This window comes from Anolis sagrei, chromosome 2 (assembly GCF_037176765.1).
Source record: "Anolis sagrei isolate rAnoSag1 chromosome 2, rAnoSag1.mat, whole genome shotgun sequence".
Classification (NCBI taxonomy): domain Eukaryota; kingdom Metazoa; phylum Chordata; class Lepidosauria; order Squamata; family Dactyloidae; genus Anolis; species Anolis sagrei.
The window spans coordinates 10,801,786-10,822,004 of NC_090022.1; the positions used below are offsets into that span (position 1 = coordinate 10,801,786).

At 45.9% G+C, this 20,219-nt stretch overlaps 2 protein-coding genes across 3 annotated transcripts in view; both read right to left on the reverse strand.

Moving 5' to 3' along the window:
• Positions 1-19,953, reverse strand: part of LOC132766026 (zinc finger protein 420-like) — a 57,435-nt gene extending 37,482 nt beyond the window's left edge. For both annotated transcript variants that reach the window (XM_067465239.1, XM_067465238.1), the window contains exons 1-2: positions 19,882-19,953; positions 18,658-19,162 (exon numbers count right to left, since the gene is read on the reverse strand). In XM_067465239.1, the coding sequence (XP_067321340.1) occupies positions 18,658-19,038 (381 nt within the window). In that variant the 5' untranslated portion in view covers positions 19,039-19,162; positions 19,882-19,953. The remainder of the gene's footprint in view (positions 1-18,657; positions 19,163-19,881) is intronic.
• Positions 1,072-7,332, reverse strand: LOC137096330 (zinc finger protein 431-like). Its single transcript, XM_067465486.1, has 5 exons — positions 6,878-7,332; positions 6,496-6,622; positions 5,536-5,606; positions 5,243-5,369; positions 1,072-2,633 (listed from the first exon to the last, which is right to left on the reverse strand). Exons 1-5 carry the CDS (start codon positions 7,256-7,258, stop codon positions 1,114-1,116), a joined length of 2,226 nt encoding a protein of 741 aa, XP_067321587.1. The 5' UTR covers positions 7,259-7,332; the 3' UTR covers positions 1,072-1,113.
• Positions 19,954-20,219: the final 266 nt, after the last annotated feature.

The window sequence follows — 20,219 nt, forward strand, 5'->3', positions numbered from 1 at the left end:
AAGTCGAGGGTGGGAATTGCAGAAGCTACTGGTCACTTTCAAAAATAACAATAGATACCAATAAAATTGCATTAATTGAGGCATCACTAGGTTAAATATTTTTGGATATTTACATAAAACTGTAATTCAAGATAAGACTGTCTGATTAAATCATTATTGTGGAGGCGGAAAGAGTGTGGCTTCTCTGAAGCTTGCAACTCTGGGGCAGAGGCCACCTCAAACAAATGGACACTTCAGAAATGCAGAATGGAACTGAAAGAACGCCAATTGGAATTATTAATTAATTATTGTTTAAACCACTGAGCTGCCGAATTTGCTGATTGAAAGGTCACAGGTTCAAATCCGGGGAGTGGGGTGATCTCTCGCTGTTAGCTCCAGCTTCTGCCAACCTAGCAGTTTGAAAACATTCAAATGTTGAGTAAATCAATCGGTACCAATCCGGTGGGAAGGTAACGGTGTTCCATGCAGCCATGCCGACCAGATGACCTTAGAGGTGTCTATGGACAATGCCAGCTCTTTGGCTTATAAATGGAGATGAGCACGAACCCGCAGAGTCGGACACGACTGGACTTAATTCCAGGGGAAAATCTTTACCTTAATCATTGTTCATACTTTCTCCCAGTCAGTGACTCCAGGTTTACAGGAGATAAAAGATACAGCTTTTTTTTCATTATGCAAAAGTTTAAAATATAACTAAAATAAAATACAGACCATTGGAAGGAAGAACAGCAAATATAGAAAACACAGAACATGCAAGGTCTTTTTTCCCGTCCAATCACCCCCAAAGGCCTGAGGAAACAAAAGGACCTTCACTTGCCTACAAAAAGATAGCAAATTGTAGTTGCCCACTTTTTGTCCCTAAGGGGGATATTGTCTGTCCATTCATTTCTCATTTAAATGCAATTATATACGGTGGTTTCACATATTGTCAGGAGATAGATTCTCACCTTTTATGACCAAAGCTTGATGTTGTATTGTCTAAGTCAAAATGTAGGTGATGAACAAGCACTCCATTAATATTTTATTAATTTCCAAGGTGAATTAAAATACAATGAAGTTTTCAATCTGAAGTTGTGTCTGCTGCCATTATTTATTTAATAGGACACAGTTTTCTCACAAAGTAGTATCCTTGATCACACAGTTATGACTTCCAAGGGAATCACTTCCAATACTCCTGATATGATTCTCTTCTGTGTGAAATTTTTTGTGCTTCTTCAAATCTGAACCGCAAGCAAAACATTTCACACACTCCTGGCACTGGTATGGTTTCTCTCCAGTGTGGAGTCTTTTCTGACTCACCAAGGCTGAACTGTGAGCAAAACGTTTCCCACACTCCTGGCATTGGTATGGCTTCTCTCCTGTGTGAAGTCTTTTGTGACTCACCAAGGCTGAACTGTGAGCAAAACATTTCCCACACTCCTGGCACTGGAATGGCTTCTCTCCTGTGTGAAGTCTTTTGTGACTCACCAAGGCTGAACTGTGAGCAAAACATTTCCCACACTCCTGGCATTGATACGGCTTCTCTCCTGTGTGGAGTCTTTTGTGGCTCACCAAGTGTGAACAGCGAGCAAAACATTTCCCACATTGCTGGCATTGATATGGCTTTTCTCTTGTGCGGACTATTTTGTGGCTCACTAAATGTGAACTGTAAGCAAAACATTTCCCACACTCCTGGCATTGGTATGCCTTCTCTCCTGTGTGGAGTCTTTTGTGGTTCAACAAGTTTGAACTGCGAGCAAAACCTTTCCCACACTCCTGACATTGGTATGGCTTCTCTCCTGTGTGGAGTCTTTTGTGGCTCACCAAGTTTGAATTGCTAGCAAAACATTTCCCACACTCCTGGCATCGGTATGGCTTCTCTCCTGTGTGGAGTCTTTTGTGGCTCACGAAGTGTGAACTGCTAGCAAAATATTTCCCACACTCCTGGCATTGGTATGGCTTCTCTCCTGTGTGGAGTCTTTTGTGGCCCACCAAGTGTGAACTGCGAGCAAAACATTTCCCACACTCTTGGCATTGGTATGCCTTCTCTCCTGTGTGGAGTTTTTTATGTCTCCCTAAGCCTGAACTGTAAGCAAAACATTTCCCACACTCCTTGCACTGGTATGCCTTCTCTCCTGTGTGGTGTGTTCTGTGGCTCAGCAAGCCTGCACGGTAAGCAAAACATTTCCCACACTCCTGGCATTGGTATACCTTCTCTCCTGTGTGGAGTCTTTTGTGGCTCACCAAGCCTGAACTGCGAGCAAAACATTTCCTACACTCCTGGCATTGGTATGGCTTCTCTCCTGTGTGGAGTCTTTTGTGGCTCACCAAGTGTGAACTCTGGATAGAAGATTGCCTACAGTCCTGGCTTATGAAATCCTCAGGTCCTTCAAAGATTTCTTCTTGGCTCAGATCTGGCAGTTTGTAATCAGCAATATATTTTGCTGATACTTTCCATTTACAATGGCTTTCCCCAGCACTGAGTGTCTTGTGAAGTATAAGTCCCATATTTTGGGTGAAACACTGCCGATATACATTGCATTTGTAGGGCATTTTTCTGACAGAACCTCCATCTTCTCTGTAGGTTTGCTGGTGTCTTGGAAGACTCCCATTGTGTCCCAAATGCTTCCTGTGTTTGTTGTTCCAGTTATCTGCTGTGGAGAAGAAGGACAGTAAAGGTGTGAGTGATAAGGACTCTAGGGAATTGGTATACGAAGGAGATTGAAATGATCCTTAAAACAACATAGAAAAGGAGATATAAATGCTGCCCTCTCCCCACCCCTTGTTCAGTAAAGATGGACACTGTTTGACTGCCTGGAGCCTATAAGTTGTTGTTGTTGTTTATTTGTGCAGTCGCTTCTGACTCTTTTTGACCTCCTGGACCAGCCCATGCCAGAGCTCCCTGTCGGCTGTGGCCACCCCCAGTTCCTTCAAAGTCAAGCCAGTCACTTTAAGGATAACCTCCATCCATCTTGACCTTGGTCGGCCCCTCTTAGGGAGAGATTAATAACATATGCTCCAGAGGCTTCCTGTTCCTCAGCCCAGCCTGGCTTTTTATTCTGTCTCCTTGTTTCTGGGAGAATTGATGCCTTTTGCCTTCACATTCCAATGCTTGCCGTTTTTTCTAGCTTAAGACATTACCTTGCTACCACTCATTTCACAATCACTCCTTCCTTTTTATTTCTCTCCCACAACCTCCAGTTCTCTCTTCCCAGGTTCATTTAAGGTTGGATTTTTCTGCTCCGACGTTGAAAGGCCCATATTGAATTTCCTAGTAATGCTGAGATTGTTTTTACTGACAAAACTGGAAAGATACAAGAGAGTGACTGTAAAGAAAAAGGGGAGAAGAATAATGAAGGCAGAGAAGGGAACAAAAAAAGGAACGTCTTCAGAACTTGACCAGATATAGTGACATCCACATAACACCACCCTGGAGAGAGTGGATATTGCCTCCTAAGCATCCCGGTTTGTGAGGAGTGAGAAGACTGTGCACCAGAGGGAAGAGCTGTTAGTAATCCAAATGCCGCAATCACAGAGACTTCTTGGAAATACCATTCTGTGGACTGTCCCTGTGTTCAGTCAATTGCTCTGGTTCCAATACCTGTCTAATTCTGCCCGGTTTTTACATGGGAGCTGCAACTTCTTCACATATGAGAATTTAGGGAAGTGGTAGTGGATATCTGAACTATTTCCTAAACTTTAGGTTGGAATACATATATGGAGTGTTTCAAAAAGATGGACTCAATTTAATTTCTGCAATTGTGAATCTACCATGAATGATACTCTTACCCCTTGAAAGAGAGGGGCATAGTGTTGGATTACTGCTATATGCCTCTCCCAGTGCACAAAAAATCCCGAGACCCAATTATTCACAAGAACAGAACGCATTATGTTGCAGGTCACCATCTTGCGAATGACTGAGGCAGGGGCTGTTTGTGTGCTGGGAGGGGCAACGTAGAAAGAGAGCTTAGCTTCAGACATGCAAAGGCTAGCCTGCCTGGTTGGGAGGGGAAACTAAGTTGAATACCAGAGAGAATGAGAATGATCTGGGCTGATCACTCTTGATAGATTTTCCAGGGAGCCCAGTTGCAAGGACTCTAAGGACTCCTTAGAGTCCTTGTGGACAACAACTTAAACATGAGCCAACAATGTGATGCTGCAGCTAAAAAAGCCAATGGGATTTTGACCTGCATACGTAGGAGTCTACTGTCTAGATCCAGGGAAGTCATGCTATTCTGCCCTGGTTAGACCACATCTGGAATCTTACAATTGAGGAGAGATATTGACAAGCGGGAATGTGTCCAGAGGGTGGCAATGTCACGTTGCCAGGGCTCTGCCGTATTCAGGTAGAGATGAACCAAACAAATTCCCACTTACTTTCTGGCTGTTTTAGTTAAATTGTTTAGTTAAAATTGTTTGGTTCATCTCTACCTGAATACGGCACAGCCCTGGCAATGTGACAGAATACTTTTCTCCCAAAGATCAGTCCCAAGGCTAGCTCCTTATATCCAGAAACGCCTAGCTGCAACCCATCTCTTGCATACCTCCACCCTTAATTGCTTTCACCCATGAACTCTTACTAACAGATTACTCAACCCTTTAGAAATAAGACTTACATTAACCCTTCCATCACCAACTGCTAAGCCTGCCACTACCCACCACCATCAACTGCAGAACATGATACATGACAGGTGACTAAAAGGATCCAGGGTCTGGAGAACAAGCCCTATGAGGGGCGGCTTGAAGAGCTGGATATGTTTAGGCTGCAGAAGAGAAGGCTGAAAGGAGACATGATGGGGGGGATGTATAAATATGTGAGGGGAAGTCAAAGGGAGGAGGGAGCAAGCTTGTTTTCTGCTGCCCTGGAGACTAGGATGTGGAGCAATGGCTTCAAACTACAGGAAAGGAGATTCCGCCTGAACATTGGGAAGAATTTCCTGAGAGAGCTGTTCAGCAGTGGAGCTCTCTGCCCCGGAGTGTGGTGGAGTCTCCTTCTATGGAGGCTTTTATACAGAGACTAGATGGCCATCTGTTGGGGGTGCTTTGAATGTGATTGTCCTGCTTCTTGGCAGGAGGTTGGACTGGATAGCCCACAACGTCTCTTCCAACTCTATGATCCTATGATTCTATATATTTCTAACATAAGCCCTGCCTTGAGGACCTTCAATGACTAGGATGATTTCAGAAATTACTTCCACCCGAGAGCTGCTGATTGGGATCCTGCATTTGGAAATAGAAATCCCCATCCGTGAGGGAATCTTACGCAGAGAGTCCACCATCCAATGAATCTCCTCCATGATCTGCACGTGCAAGGCTTTCTGACCAGGATTCAGGAGAGCCCACTCCCCCAAAGAGAAATGGACAGCCACATCCTCAAAGGTGATTTGGCCCTGGTGGAAAAAGGAAAATATGGGAAATCAAGAAAAACAGATACAATAATCTTTTGTTTATGTTGGTTCAATCTTTTCTGTTTCAAAAGATGTTTGGTGATTGAGCTTGCAACAAATGACTCACAGACAGCTCCCTTCCTCCTCTCCCAGGAATCCTTCTGCTTACCTGATTCAGTTCCACTCCATCACAAAGCGGAAGAAGAGACTGAGGATTCGGCAACAACATCATTCCAGCTCCTGAGAGAGAGAGAGAGAGAGCAAGGGGTGGAAAGCCAATCACGTAAACATGTCTGAGAGGAGAGAATTACAGTCCTGAAAAGAAACCTATGATAAATGACTCTAAGATGACAGGAGCATTCTCCAGGACAAGAATTGTAAAGTTTTGGAGTTTAGCACTTTTTATTTATTTATTTATTTACTTTATTTATATACCGCTTTTCTCAGCCCTCAGGCGACTCGAAGCGGTGAACAACATCAATACAAAACATCACGAGACAAGTATAGGGCAATTAAAAACAATTGTAACATAAATCATTAAACATCCGTATAACGATCATTAGCGCCTCAACAGTAAAATCAGAATCCAGTCTCATCATCCGTTATTCCGTATTCCTATGTTCAATTACACTGTTTATTCAAATGCTTGTTCGAACAGCCAGGTCTTCACTTTCCTCCGAAACGCCAGCAAGGAGGGGGCTGATCTGATATCTGCAGGCAGGGCGTTCCACAGCCGAGGGGCCACCACTGAGAACTCATGAAAAAGGTTGGACTGAAACTAGAACTGGGCTTGGTATTTCAACTGACTAACGTTATTCTTTTTTGTCTGTTTGTCTTCCAGCTCAGTTTCAGGGCTCATCTTAGCTTCAGGTTTCACCTGGGAACATACCGTACGGCTGATATTTCAGTCCCACCCAACAGTATGCAAATGTAAAATTATAACAATAAAGAAAACTCTGAAATTACACATTTTGCAACCAATTGCTTACCTTTATATTCATCTCAAGGCCAAATGATCCTACATGTATGCCTTATGTAGCTCAAACGGGTTGTGCATTTGTTACAACCCGCTGAAGAGGAAGCTACACTGGCATAAAACAGCAAAACACCCCAACGGGTTCCTTCTTACCCTGCAAGGCTGCAGCCCCATCTCCTTCCTGCTTGAGCTCCTTCTGCTGGAGGCTCTGGGTGGCGTCTGCTGCAGGTTTCTCAGCTTCAGAGACATCAGGGAGGACGGCAATGCAGTTATTTTGGGCCTGGAAGAGAACAGAAAATTCCAGAAGTCGTATGGAGAAAGATCAGGGTCATCAAATTTGAGTAGAGCAGCAACTGAGATACCAGTGGATATGGAGGTGAGAGCAGGAGGGGCAGAGCAGGTGGAAAAAGAGGCTGAGGGAGCAGAGTCTGGCTTCTCCCTCACATCTGCCCCATCTTGGAAGGAAGGCAGGATGTCTGTTTAATCTACCCAGGTGAGTCCCAAGGTGAGTGAAGCCAAGAGGCAATGCTCTCACCTGTCCTTCCTGCTTCTCGTCCTCTGCCCGACTCAGGAGGAAGCCTTCCGCCAGGGCCACCGCCTGGGAAGAGGTCTCTGCCCCACACTCTCGGACCCAGCTCCCCATCTCTGGGGGCAGGATGCTCAGGAACTGCTCCAGGATCACCAGGTCCAGCATCTCCGCCTTGGTGTGTTGCTCTGGCTTCAGCCACTGGCGGCAGAGAGAGTGGAGGCGGCTGCAAACCTCTCTGGGTCCCTCGCCCTCTCGGCAGGAGGAATGCCTGAAGTGCTGGCGCTGTGTGTGCGCATCCAGGAATGCCTGCATAGTTCTCTCCCAGAATTCCCCACTGTTCCCAGGGGCCACCCCCACTTCAAGTCCAGGTGAGTTAGGTCTCTCCATGTTGGAGTCACTCTGATGAAGAACCAAACCGTATCCAAGATGCTCTTCCTGGCTCTTCTCTCAAGGGAAAAAAAATCCCTCAACAGTCTCTACTCTAAAATTCTCAGCCAAAAACCACATTTCATCTGTAAAAGAAAGGCAGAATTAGACAACAGGCTTAAGGAGGCCTTTTCTTAGAGAATTAAAAAAACCCAAGCCCTTTATTTATTTACTTCAGAGCCAGGTAATGCTGGGCCCTCCTTCCACTTGAGCCTCTGCTTCTCCAGCCTCCAGACCCACCTGGCCTCACCTGGCCCCCCATTGAGCTCCCATTCAGTCCCAACCCACACTGAATCCCCCCGTGATTCTTTCAGCTGATGCCTCGTGATCCATAGCCTTTCTTGTAGAGAAGAACCAAGAAACTTTGAAACATGAGACAAAAATCAATATAATGACTAAAGTAAAATATTTGGAAATCCAGATGACAAACAGAATCTCTGAATTATTTTTAAAAACTTATGGGAGGGGGGGGGGAGGACCCAGAGAGGCAGGTGAGTGGGTGGGGAAGGGAAAGCCCTGGGCCTCTCTCTGCCTGCCTGCCTGCCTCCCTCTTGCGATGGACCCCCTGGTTCCTCCTTGCGCTGACCCCCAATCCCCTTTGCATCAGGCCCCCTTCTCTCCATGGCGCCCCTGGCTCAAGGCCACCCTCCATCTCCTTTCAAGGAGGAAAGCTTAGGAAGGGGTGGTTTTCCTTCTTCTCGGTCAGGGTGTGTGTCTCCATGTGTGTCAGGAGGCCAACCTGTGAATGAATGAGGCCTGAGCCCACTCCAGCCTTTCCTCCAGGTGTGGTGGGCTTTGGCCCCTCTTTGGCCCTTTGGAGAAGGAATGGGAAGAAGACTCACCTGAAGAAGGAGGAGGAGGAGGAAGGAGAGGGGGAAAGAGATAGGCTAAGTGGAGGAGGAGGAGGAAGAGGCCAAAGGGACAAACTCCCCTCTCCTAGCTAGGCAAGGAAGGGTGAAGGGGAGGGAGTTTGGTTCCTAGAGGGACAGGAGAAGCGAGTATAAGGAGGCCCACTTCCTTCCTGCCTCTCTGGGAACCACACTCCCTCTCCTTAACCCTTCCTTGCCCAGAGTTACACTGGAAGGAGGGGAAAAGAGCATCTCTCCAAAACCCTGGAACCAGAGGACAGAAGAAGATGGCAGAGAGATAGCCATGGAGAAAAAAAATCCCTATTCATATCATAGTTAGTTAGGCATATTCTCCTCCTGTCAAACCCTTGCTCCCCAGCCCCACTGAATATTCAAGGCAATCCATCAGTCCTGGGAGCAGAGCGGAGCGTCCACCCGCAACCGAGAAAGAAGGTCTAAGCCCGGGGTCAAGGCCCAGGTCTCCCTTTCCCCAAAGAGGAGGAACACAGACTTGGGTGGGAGACACAATCAAAGCGCCCACCACAAGCAAGCTCTTCATGCCCATGGTCCTCGGGAAATCACCTTTGAGAAATCAGAGTTGTGTTGGAAGGGTGTCACAGATTTCCACATTTCAGTCTTACGCATGACTACTACAAAGGAGAGGCCAATATAGTGGAGTCATAAGTAGGTATACCGGTCAGGGGTGGCTTGGGGCGCCTTCCCTCTTGAAATCCTGGCTGCACCTGTCAACGTGGTCTCAGCATGGATGTTAAAGTCTCCCAAAACTAAAAGTGGTTGGGAGGCCAGGGCCAAATTTGAGACCACTTCTGCTATCTCAGGAAGGGAAACTGCTGGGTCGCAGGGTGGACGGTACACCAGCAGAATCCCCAGGCTGTCTTGAGCTCCCACCTTCAAGTAGACACACTCAAACCTCGAAGATTATGGGATGGTGCATCTGATCAGGGCGATGTACTGATCAGGGCGAATAATCGCGACCCCTCCTCCTCCCCGGACCTAGCCTGCTGATGCACCCCGAAACCTGGTGGACAGAGCTGGGTGAGATTACCTCCCCCCGCCAACCCCAACCACGTCAGGGTGATGCACGCCAAATGTGCCCCCTCATCCAGGATCAGATCCTGAATGACAGATGTCTTCCCGTTGACGGATCTAGCATTCAGGAGCAGGATCTTAAGACCAGGGGGTCTGTCATGGTGACTCCCACACCCATCCTTCTCCAGGGTTGCAAGAACTCTGTTGTGCTTCTCCCTGGGTAGAGTGTGACTGGTCCTCCTCCTTCCCCAAACCACCTCAATGGCTCCCAACCTGCTCGAAAACCCTCCCCCCCGGTGGATAGGCTGATTGAAACTATGTTCTGAGGAGATTAGTCAGCTCTCCAAAAAAGGAGAGCCACCTAGTAAATTCATCTGGCTAGGGAGAGAAGATATCTCCACTGGGAATAAGGAGGAGTCATCTGGCGTGGAGAGGGGGCTAAACAAGGGAAGCATCTGTGGACGGGATTGGGGAATAGAACAGGCAGGGATGGAAATTAGGGAGGGAGTCTCAAAAAGTAACACTAACCGGGGGGGGGGGGCATAACAGGTGGGCTTTCTACCCTATTACTAGGGGTTATTTTATCCTGCGATTGCAACCTCAGCCCAGTGACCAAAGGACGAATGAATGGATCTATTAACATCCTTCTAAAAGTGATGCCCCACTGCTTTACTTGAGGTCCAAGTAAGACCAACTCCTCCGCTAACAGTCTTCTTCCAACGAAATAAGAAGACACGTAGAGCGGGTTGCTGTGTGGAGAGCAGAGCGGGTGCATGCATGGCAAGAGAAGGGGGAGGCATGCACCGGCCAAAAAAGCAAGGCACGCGCCTCCCTTTCTCTTCCCCTCACCGTGCATGCACCCTCTTTATTCTCCGCACAGCAACCCAGCTGGAGGGAGCATGCACGCCGATAGGAGGGGGAAGGAGGTGTGCTCATCTCTCCCTGTTATTGCGTGCACACCTCCCTTTCTCCTTCTTTTGCTGCAGGTACGGTAACTTTTCCAAGGCGGCTTTCATACGACATGGGGGTGAGATGGGAAATACATACCCAGCGTGCAGCAAGAGGTGAGGATTCTGGCGGAAAGGCAGGAAATTAATGAAGGGCATTTTTCAGGCCCACATCTTCACACCAAGACCCTCACCTGAGTATAAGCCGGGTTGAAAAACACTTGGCTTATACTTGAGCATATACAGTATTATTTTTTTAAAAGGTGGCATGACAATCGTATTTAACTCTCTGAAGGATTGTCACAAGGAACTTGCTTTCTGCTGCTCCAAGAACAGGACCCTAATTTAGGGATTTAAATGACAAGAAAGGGGACACTACCAAATCTTAGGCAGAACTTCTCAAAGGGTTGTGTTTGAAATCAGATGTTTACCCACAAAGCCTGACCAGGGGAAAGACAGTCCAGTCCCACAGTGATGTCGGTATCCAGAGAAGCAAAAGCATTCTCCGAAACAGTCCCAAGGCAAACAAAGGCAAACAAGTCAAGCCAAACCCTACTTGAAGCCAAGAGAATCACACGCCTTAATTAGGGAAATGTTGACTGTATAGTTGACAGCATAAGAATGTCCAGATCCCACCATTTCCCTTTTGCAACACATTTTATTAGTTTTGTCCCAGCTCTTTGAATGATTTCTCTCCTGTATGTAGTCTCTGATGGGTCAAAAAGTATGAACCCCACCTGACATTAGTTTGTTTCTTATCTTGTGTGAATTAGGTGCTGCTTTGTAAGGTCAGTAAAGGTGTCAGGAAAACATTTCCCACAACCCATACATCTGTGTAGCTTTTCTCCTGTGTGAACTCTCTTGAGGCTCACAAGGGCTTAACTTCGAAAAAAACATTTCCCACACTCCTGGCATTTGTATGGCTTCTCTCCTGTGTGATGTCTCTTGTGCTTCTCAAAGGCTAAGGTGTAACCAAAACATTTCCCACAATGTGGGCATCTGTATGGTTTTTCTCCTGTATAACTTCTCTGGTGGCTCAAAAGGGATGAACTCTGAGTAAAACACTGTCCACAATCCTGGCATTTCCACAGTTTCTTTCCTGTATGGATGCTCTGGTGTTTCAAAAGTTATGACTTCCAAGGAAAACACTTCCCACACTCCTGACATTATTCTCTTCTGTGTGGAATCTTTTCTGCTTCATCAAATATGAAATGTAAGCAAAACATTTCCCACACTCCTGGCACTGCTATGGTTCCTCTCCAGTGTGATAACTTTTGTGCCTCTCAAAATTTGAAAGATACGAAAAACATTTCCCGCACACCTGGCATTGGTATGGCTTCTGCCTGAAGAAGAGAAGGCTGAGAGGAGATATGATAGCCATGTATAAATATGTGAGAGGAAGCCACAGGGAGGAGGGAGCAAGCTTGTTTTCTGCTTCCTTGGAGACTAGGACGCGGAACAATGGCTTCAAACTACAAGAGACGAGATTCCATCTGAACATTAGGAAGAACTTCCTGACTGTGAGAGCCGTTCAGCAGTGGAACTCTCTGCCCCGGAGTGTGGTGGAGGCTCCTTCTTTGGAAGCTTTTAAGCAGAGGCTGGATGGCCATTTGTCAGGGGTGATTTGAATGCAATATTCCTGCTTCTTGGCAGAATGGGGTTGGACTGGATGGCCCATGAGGTCTCTTCCAACTCTATGATTCTATGATTCTCTCCCGTGTGGTGTCTTTTGTGGCTCACCAAGGCTGAACTGTCAGCAAAACATTTCCCACACTCCTCACATTGGTATGGCTTCTCTCCTGTGTGGACTCCTTTGTGCTTCACCAAGGCTGGACTGCGAGCAAAACATTTCCCACACTCGTGGCATTGATATGGCTTATCTCCTGTGTGGAGCCTTTTGTGGCTCACCAAGGCTGAACTCTGAGCAAAACGTTTCCCACACTCCTGGCATTGGTATGGCTTCTCTCCTGAGTGGAGTCTTTTGTGGCTCACCAAGACTGAACTCTCAGCAAAACATTTCCCACACTCCTGGCATTGGTAAGGCTTCTCTCACGTGTGGACTCTTTTATGGCTCAACAAGTTTGAACTCTGAGCAAAACATTTCCCACACTCCTCGCATTGGTAAGGCTTCTCTCCTGTGTGTACTCTTTTGTGGCTCACCAAGTCTGAATTGCGAGCAAAACATTTCCCACACTCCTGGCATTGGTAAGGCTTTTCTCCTGTGTGTACTCTTTTGTGCCTCACCAAGTCTGAACTGAAAGCAAAACATTTCCTACACTCCTGGCATTGGTAAGGCTTCTCTCCTGTGTGTACTCTTTTGTGGCTCACCAAGTCTGAATTGCGAGCAAAACATTTCCCACACTCCTCGCATTGGTAAGGCTTTTCTCCTGTGTGTACTCTTTTGTGCCTCACCAAGTCTGAACTGAAAGCAAAACATTTCCTACACTCCTGGCATTGGTATAGCTTCTCTCCTGTGCGGAGTCTTTTGTGGTTCACCGAGTGTGAACTCTGGATAAAAGGTTTCCTAAACTCATGGCTTATGAAATCCTCAGTTCCTTCAAATATTTCTTCTTGGCTTAGATCTGGCAGTTTGTAATCAGCAATACATTTTGCTGATACTTTCAATTGACAATGGCTTTTCCCAGCACTAAGTGTCTTGTGAAGTATAAGTCCCATATTTTGGGTAAAGCACTGCCCACATACATTGCATTTGTAGGGCCTTTCTCTGACAGAACCTCCATCTTCTCTGTGGGTTTGCTGGTGTCTATTGTGTCCCAAATGCTTCCTGCATTTGATGTTCCAGTTATCAGCTGTGAAGAAGGAGGACACAAACAGTGTGAGCGATAACAACTCTAGGGAATTGGTATACGAAGGTGATTGAAATGATCCTTAAAACAGCATAGTAATGGACGAAAAGGAGATATAAATGCTGTCCTCTCCCCACCCCTTGTTCAGTAAAGATGGACACTGTTTGACTGCCTGGAGCCTCTAAGTTGTTGTTGTCTATTTGTGCAGTCACTTCTGACTCTTCGTGACCTCCTGGACCAGGCCACGCCACAGCTCCCTGTTGGCAGTGGCCACCCCCAGTTCCTTCAAAGTCAATTCTGTCACTTTATGGATAACCTCCAGACCTTGGTCGGCCCCTCTAAGGGAGAGATTAGTAACATATGGTCCAGATGCTAACTGTTCCTCAGCCCAGCCTGTTTTATTTTATTCTGTCTCCTTCTTTCTGGGGGAATTGATTACTTTTCCCTTCACTTTCAAATGCTTGCCTTTTTCTCTAGCTAAATCTTTACCTTGCTACCACCCATTTCACAATCGCTCCTTCCTTTTTACTTCTCTCTCCCAAACTCCAGTTGTCTCTCGCAATAACAGAGACTTCTTGGAAATACTATTCTGTGGACTGTCCCTTTGTTCAGTCAATTGCTCTACTTCCAATACCTGTATAATTCTGCCTGGCTTTTATGGGCTGAGCTGCAACTTCTTCACATATGAGAATTTAGGGAAGTGGTAGTGGATATATGAACTATTTCCTAACCTTTAGGCTGGAATAAATATATAGAGTGTTTCAAAAAGATGGACTCAATTTGAAATAGATACATTTCTGCAATTGTGAATCTACCATAAATGACATTCTTACCACTTGAAAGAGAGGGGCATAGAGTTTGATTACTGCTATATATCTCACCCAGTGCACAAAAAACCCTGAGCCCCAAACATTCACAAGCACAGAATACAGAACACATTATGTTGCAGGTCACCATCTTGCAAATGACTGAGGCTAGGGATGTTCGTGTGCTAGGAGAGGCAGCGTAGAAAGAGAGCTTAGCTTCAGACATGCAGACGCTAGTATGACTGGCTGGGAGGAAAAACAAGGTTGAATACAACACTGATAATATGATGTATAGCCATGCCTGCATATCTGAATCCAGGGGAAGTTTGTTCTTTTTAATGAACAAACTTTTTCATAGATTACTGAAATAGATTACTGCAACGCACTGGGGCTGCCTTTGAAGACGGTTCGGAAACTCCAGCTAGTTCAACGGGCGGCAGCCAGATTGCTAACTGGGGCGGCATACAAGGAGCATACCATCCCCCTGCTACGCCAGCTCCACTGGCTGCCGGTCCATCTCTGAGCCCAATTCAAAGTGCTGGTTTTGACCTATAAAGCTCTATACGGTTCTGGCCCAGCTTACTTGTCCGAACGCATCCACCCCTACGTCCCACCTCGTAATCTAAGATCATCCGGGGAGGCCCTGCTCTCGCTCCCATGAACATCACAGATGCGCCTGGCGGGGACGAGAGACAGGGCCTTCTCGGCTGTGGCCCCTCGCCTATGGAACACACTCCCAAATGAGGTAAGATCCGCTACCTCCCTCCTGGCTTTTAGAAAAAAATTAAAATCATGGTTTTGGGACCAGGCCTTCAGGCAGTAGAAGTAAATGTATGCAACATTTCAGAAAGACAATGACTGGAACAGCGATTTGACGGACGAGACTGTTTTATTGTTTTAATGATTGTTTTATTGCTCATGGATGTATTTTTAAATTTAATTTATGTCTAACTGTAGGGTACAATTGTAATTGTTTGTACTGGCATTGAGCTTTTGCCATTATTTATGTGTAAACCGCTTTGGGTCCCCCTCGGGGTGACAAAAGTGGTATACAAATACTGTAAATAAATAAATAATAAATAACGATCTGTTCTCTGGCCACTTTCTCCAGCCAATCTGCTCCTTCCCCCTCGTTGCCTCTCTCTTACACACACTCACGGGACACACACACACACACACATAAATATACAGAATGTTAAAAACAGGGAATAGAGTCAGAAGGGTAGGATACATACTAGGGTGGGGGAGTGTGAAAGGGAAGGGAAAGGAGAGGTGGATAGGGGAGGGGGGGTCTACAGAGAGGGGAAGGGAGGGAGGTGGGGGGGAAGATAACCAGGGAAGGGTATGGTACTTCCAGGTTTATCCGTCGTAGTTTACACTTCTTTGAGTTCATTAAATAGGTTTGGTTTTAACATTTGTACATATATATATACATACATTTATATATTTTTGAATTACTAATGTAGTTTTTGCGGTTTGCCTATTAAGCATTAAATAAAGAATTAAATGTTTTCTTGTGTCCGGTGGCTAACTTTCTCTAGATATAGACAGTATCTTTGCTGTTAAATTGCTCCGGGTATTTAAACCCTTGGGTTCTCCTTAACACTAGATCTCCTTCTTGGAATATTATTGTAGTGTTATAGTGTATATCCCATTATTTTCCTCTTTTATAAATTTTAATACTGAGTTCCAGTTGGTTTTATGAGGTTTCCTATGACTTTGGGAGATTTTTTGTGTCAGGATGTCCATGTTTAAAATATCTAATGTCTTGTCCATCCAGAGTTCCAGTGATGGAACTTCTTTGTTTTTCCACAGTCTAGCTATGACCATTCTAGCTGCTGTTGTTAAATAGAAAAATATTCTGTCTTCGTTTTTATCTATTTTGAGGTTGTGGAGTCCTAATACTAGGGTTTCCGGCGTCGGGTTGAACTTTACTTCTAATATTTTTTCTATCGATCTGTGGACTAGTATCCAAAATTTTTTAATCCGTTTACAACCCCACCACATGTGAAGAAGTGTGCCTTTTTCCCTCTCGCACTTCCAACATCGATCTTCTTTTTTGTTCTTATCTATTTTGGCCAGGATTTCCGGGGTTAAGTACCACCTATAAAAGATTTTGTACCAACTCTCCTTAATGTCTGTGGCGTATGTGTATTTGATTTTATTTTTCCATATTTTCTCCCAGTCAGCTAGGGGTATTGAGCGGCCTATGTCCCTTGCCCACGATGTCATATTGGCTTTGACTTGTTCAGTCTCCGTCGCCCATAGTAGTAGCTGGTTGTATATTTTTCTTATGAGCTTTGTTTCGGTTGTTAGAATATTATCCCAAAAGGTGGTTTTTATATCAAAACCTATTTTCTCGTCTATTCTGAAGTTTTCTTTGATCTGGAGGTAATGGAACCAGGAGATAGAAGCATCTATTTGATTTAGTTCTTCTCTGGATTTTAAAGCTATTTCTTGTCCCTTGATGTTGATAAGTTGTTTGTATGTGAGCCATATCTTCCTAGGTGTTTCTCTTCTGTGATGGGCTTCAGTAGGTGAGAACCATAATGGCGTCCTTTGGTGGAGTTTTTTCTTGTACTTATTCCAGATGTTAATAAGGGCGGCTCTTATTGGGTGGTTTTTAAAAAGTTTTTCTTTTTTGTCTTTATCTCTCCAGAGATAGGCATGCCAGCCCTGACTTATATCAAACCCTTCCACTGCTAATATCTTTTCTTTACTGAGTGTTGCCCAATCGCGGATCCAACTTAGGGCGGCTGCATCGTAATACAGTTGGATTTCTGGGAGAGCTAGTCCCCCTCTCCTTTTATCATCCACCAGGTGTAGGATGATCACTCTTGATAACATTTTCCAGGGAGCCCGGTTGCAATAATTGCGTGTGGTATGCTTGGACTTGACTCCCATTATGGAAGTCTTCCCATTTGAGCCAGAACTAGTGCTAACGTTCCATTTACTGAGGCACCAAGTCAAGATGTGAAGGTTTCAGCGTGGTTTTACCAAAACCCTTCCATGCACCTGGTTTTAATTCTTTTTAAAATATTGTAGTTCTCTTAAAATGTCTGTAATCATCTCTAAAACATGCCACCTTGAAATAGCAAATCAGCTGAGAGAAAAAGAATGGGGATTTTCCCCTGTATCAGAAAGACTAAGGATTCAGATATTACTAATATGTCATATTAGTCCTTGGAGTCTTTGTGGACAACAAGTTAAACATGAGCCAACAATGTGATGCTGCAGCTGAAAAAGCCAATGGGATATTGGCCTACATACATAGGAGTCTAGTGTCTAGATCCAGGGAAAACATGCTACCCATGCTCTCTTCTGCCTTGGTTAGACCACACCTGGAATCATACTGTGTCCAATTCTGGGCACCACAATTGAGGAGAGATATTGACAAGCTGGAATGTGTCCAGAGGAGGGCGATGTCACATTGCTAGGGCTCTGCCGTACTCAGGTAGAGATGAACCAAACAAATTCCCAGTTTGAGTTAAAAAATTTTAACTCAAACTGTTGGGGCTGCTGAACGCAATTGTACTGCTTCTTGGCAGGAGGTTGGTCTGGGTGGCCCATGAGGTCTCTTTCAACTCTATGATTCTATATATTTCTAACATAAGCCCTGCCTTGAGGACCTTCAGTGATTAGAATGATTTCAGAAATTACTTCCACCAAACAGCTGATGATTGGAATCCTGCATTTTGGAATAGAAATCCCCATCCATGAGGGAGCCTTACCAAGAGATTCCACAATCCCATGAATCTCCTCCATGATCTGCACGTGCAAGGCTTTCTGACCAGGATTCAGGAGAGCCCACTCCCCCAAAGAGAAATGAACAGCCACATCCTCAAAGGTGATTTGGCCCTGGTGGAAAAAGGAAAATATGGGAAATCAAGAAAAACAGATACAATAATCTTTTGTTTATGTTGGTTCAATCTTTTCTGTTTCAAAAGATTTTTGGTGATTGAGCTTGCAACAAATGACTCACAGACAGCTCCCTTCCTCCTCTCCCAGGAATCCTTCTGCTTACCTGATTCAGTTCCACTCCATCACAAAGCGGAAGATGCGACTGTGGATTCGGCAACAACATAATTCCAGCCCCTGAGATGAGAGAACAAGGGGTGGAAAGTTGATCATATAAACATGTCTCAGAGGTGACAGTTATGGTCCTGAAAAGAAACCTATGAGGAAATGACTCTATGAACACAGGAGCATTCAACAGCCCGGGAATGGTAAAGTTTTGAAGTTTAGGACTTTTTTATCTCATGCAGTGCTGTGAATAGGTTGGACTGAAAGTAGTCCTGGGCTTGGTAGTTCTATGGACTAAAGTTATTCTTTCTTGTCTGTTTGTCTTCCAGCTCAGTTTCAGGGCTCACCTTAGCTTCAGGTTTCATCTGGGAACTTACCGTACGGCTGATATTTCTGTCCCACCCATCAGTATGCAAATTTAGAAGTATAACAATAAAGAAAACTCAAAATCACACTGAAATTACACCTTTTGCAAGCAAATACCTATATACTCATCTCAAGGCCAAATGATCCTACATGTATGCCTTCTCCAGCTCAAACAGATTGTGTATTTGTTACAATCCCCTGAAGGGGAAAGTTACACTGGCACAAAACAGCAAAACACCCCAAAGGGTTCCTTCTTACCCTCCAAGGCTGCAGCCCAATCTCCTTCCTGCTTGAGCTCCTCCTGCTGGAGGCTCTGGGTGGTGTTTGATGGAGGTTTTTCCAATTCAGAGACATCAGGGAGGATTTCAATGCAGTTATTATGGGCCTGGAAGAGTACAGAACATTCCAGAAGTACTATGGAGAAAGATCAGATAGGAGTAGAGCAGCAACTGAGCTCACAGTGGTTATGGAGGTGAGAGCATTAAATGCAGAGCGGGTGGGCAATGCTCTCACCTGTCCTTCCTGCTTCTCATCCTCTGCCCGACTCAGGAGGAAGCCTTCCGCCAGGGCCACCGCCTGGGAAGAGGTCTCTGCCCCACACTCTCGGACCCAGCTCCCCATCTCTGGGGGCAGGATGCTCAGGAACTGCTCCAGGATCACCAGGTCCAGCATCTCCGCCTTGGTGTGTTGCTCTGGCTTCAGCCACTGGCGGCAGAGAGAGTGGAGGCGGCTGCAAACCTCTCTGGGTCCCTCGCCCTCTCGGAAGGAGGAATGCCTGAAGCGCTGGAACTGTATGTGTTTATCCAGGATCATCTGCGTAGTTATTTCCCAGGATTCCCCACTGTTCCCAAGGGGCGTGCCTACTTGAGGTCCAGGTGAGTTGGGTCTCTCCATGTTGGAGCCACTCTGATGAAGAACCCTACCGTATCCAAGATGCTTTTCCTCCCTCTTTTCACAAGGGAAAGAAATCCCTCAACAGGCTTGACTCCAAAATTCTCAGCCAAAAATCACATTTCCTCTGTGAAAAAAAAGGCAGAATTAGACAACGGACTTTGGGAGGCTTTTTCATTTAGTGTAAAAAAAAAAAAAAGCCCTTTATTTATTAATTTCCGAGCCAGGTAATGCTGGGCGCTCCTTCCACTTGGACCTCTGCTTCTGCAGCCTCCAGACCCACCTGGCCTCACCTGGCCCCCCATGGAGCTCCCATTCAGTCCCAACCCACACTGAATCTCCCCTTGATTCCTTCAGCTGATGGCTCATGATCCATAGCCTTTCTTGTAAATATAACAACTAAAGAAAAATATTTGGAAATCCAAATGACAAACAGAAACTCTGAATTATTTAAAACACTTTGGGGGGGGGGGGGGAAGAGGACCCAGACAGGGAGGTGAGTGGGTTGGGCGGGGAAAGCCATGGGCCTCTCTCTCCTCCGAAGGATCTCCTGGTTGGAGAAGTGACAACCTCGCAGTCTGTTGTGATGACCCCCAATCCCCTTTGCATCAGGCCCCCTTTTCTCCATGGTGAAGGTGGCTCAAGGCCAGGCTCCATCTCCTTTCAAGGAGGAGAACTTAAGGAAGTGGTTGTTTTCCTTATTCTAGATGAGTATGTGTTTCCATGTGTGTCAGGAGGCCAACCTGTGAGTGAAACAGGTCTGGGCCAACTTCATGCCTCCCTCCAAGTGTTTTGGGCTTCAGCCTCTCTTCAGCCCTTTGGAGAAGGTCTGGGAAGAAGACTCACCAGAAGGAGAAAAGGGAGAAGGAGGAAGAGGCCAAAGGGGCAAAGTGTTCTCTCCCAGCCAGGCATGGAAGGGTGAAGGGGAGGGAGTTTGGTTCCTAGAGGGACAGGAAAGGCCCACTTCCTTCCTGCCTGTCTGGGAACCACACTCCCTCCCCTTAACCCTTCCTTGCTCAGAGTTACACTGGAAGGAGGGAGAAAGAGCATCTCTCCAAAGCCCTGCAACCAAAGGACTGAAGCTAAAGGCAGAGATAGAGTCCCAGGGCTCCCTTTTCCCAAGGAGGAGGAACACAGGCTTGGGTGGGAGATACAACAAAAGCACCCACCACAAGCAGGCTGTT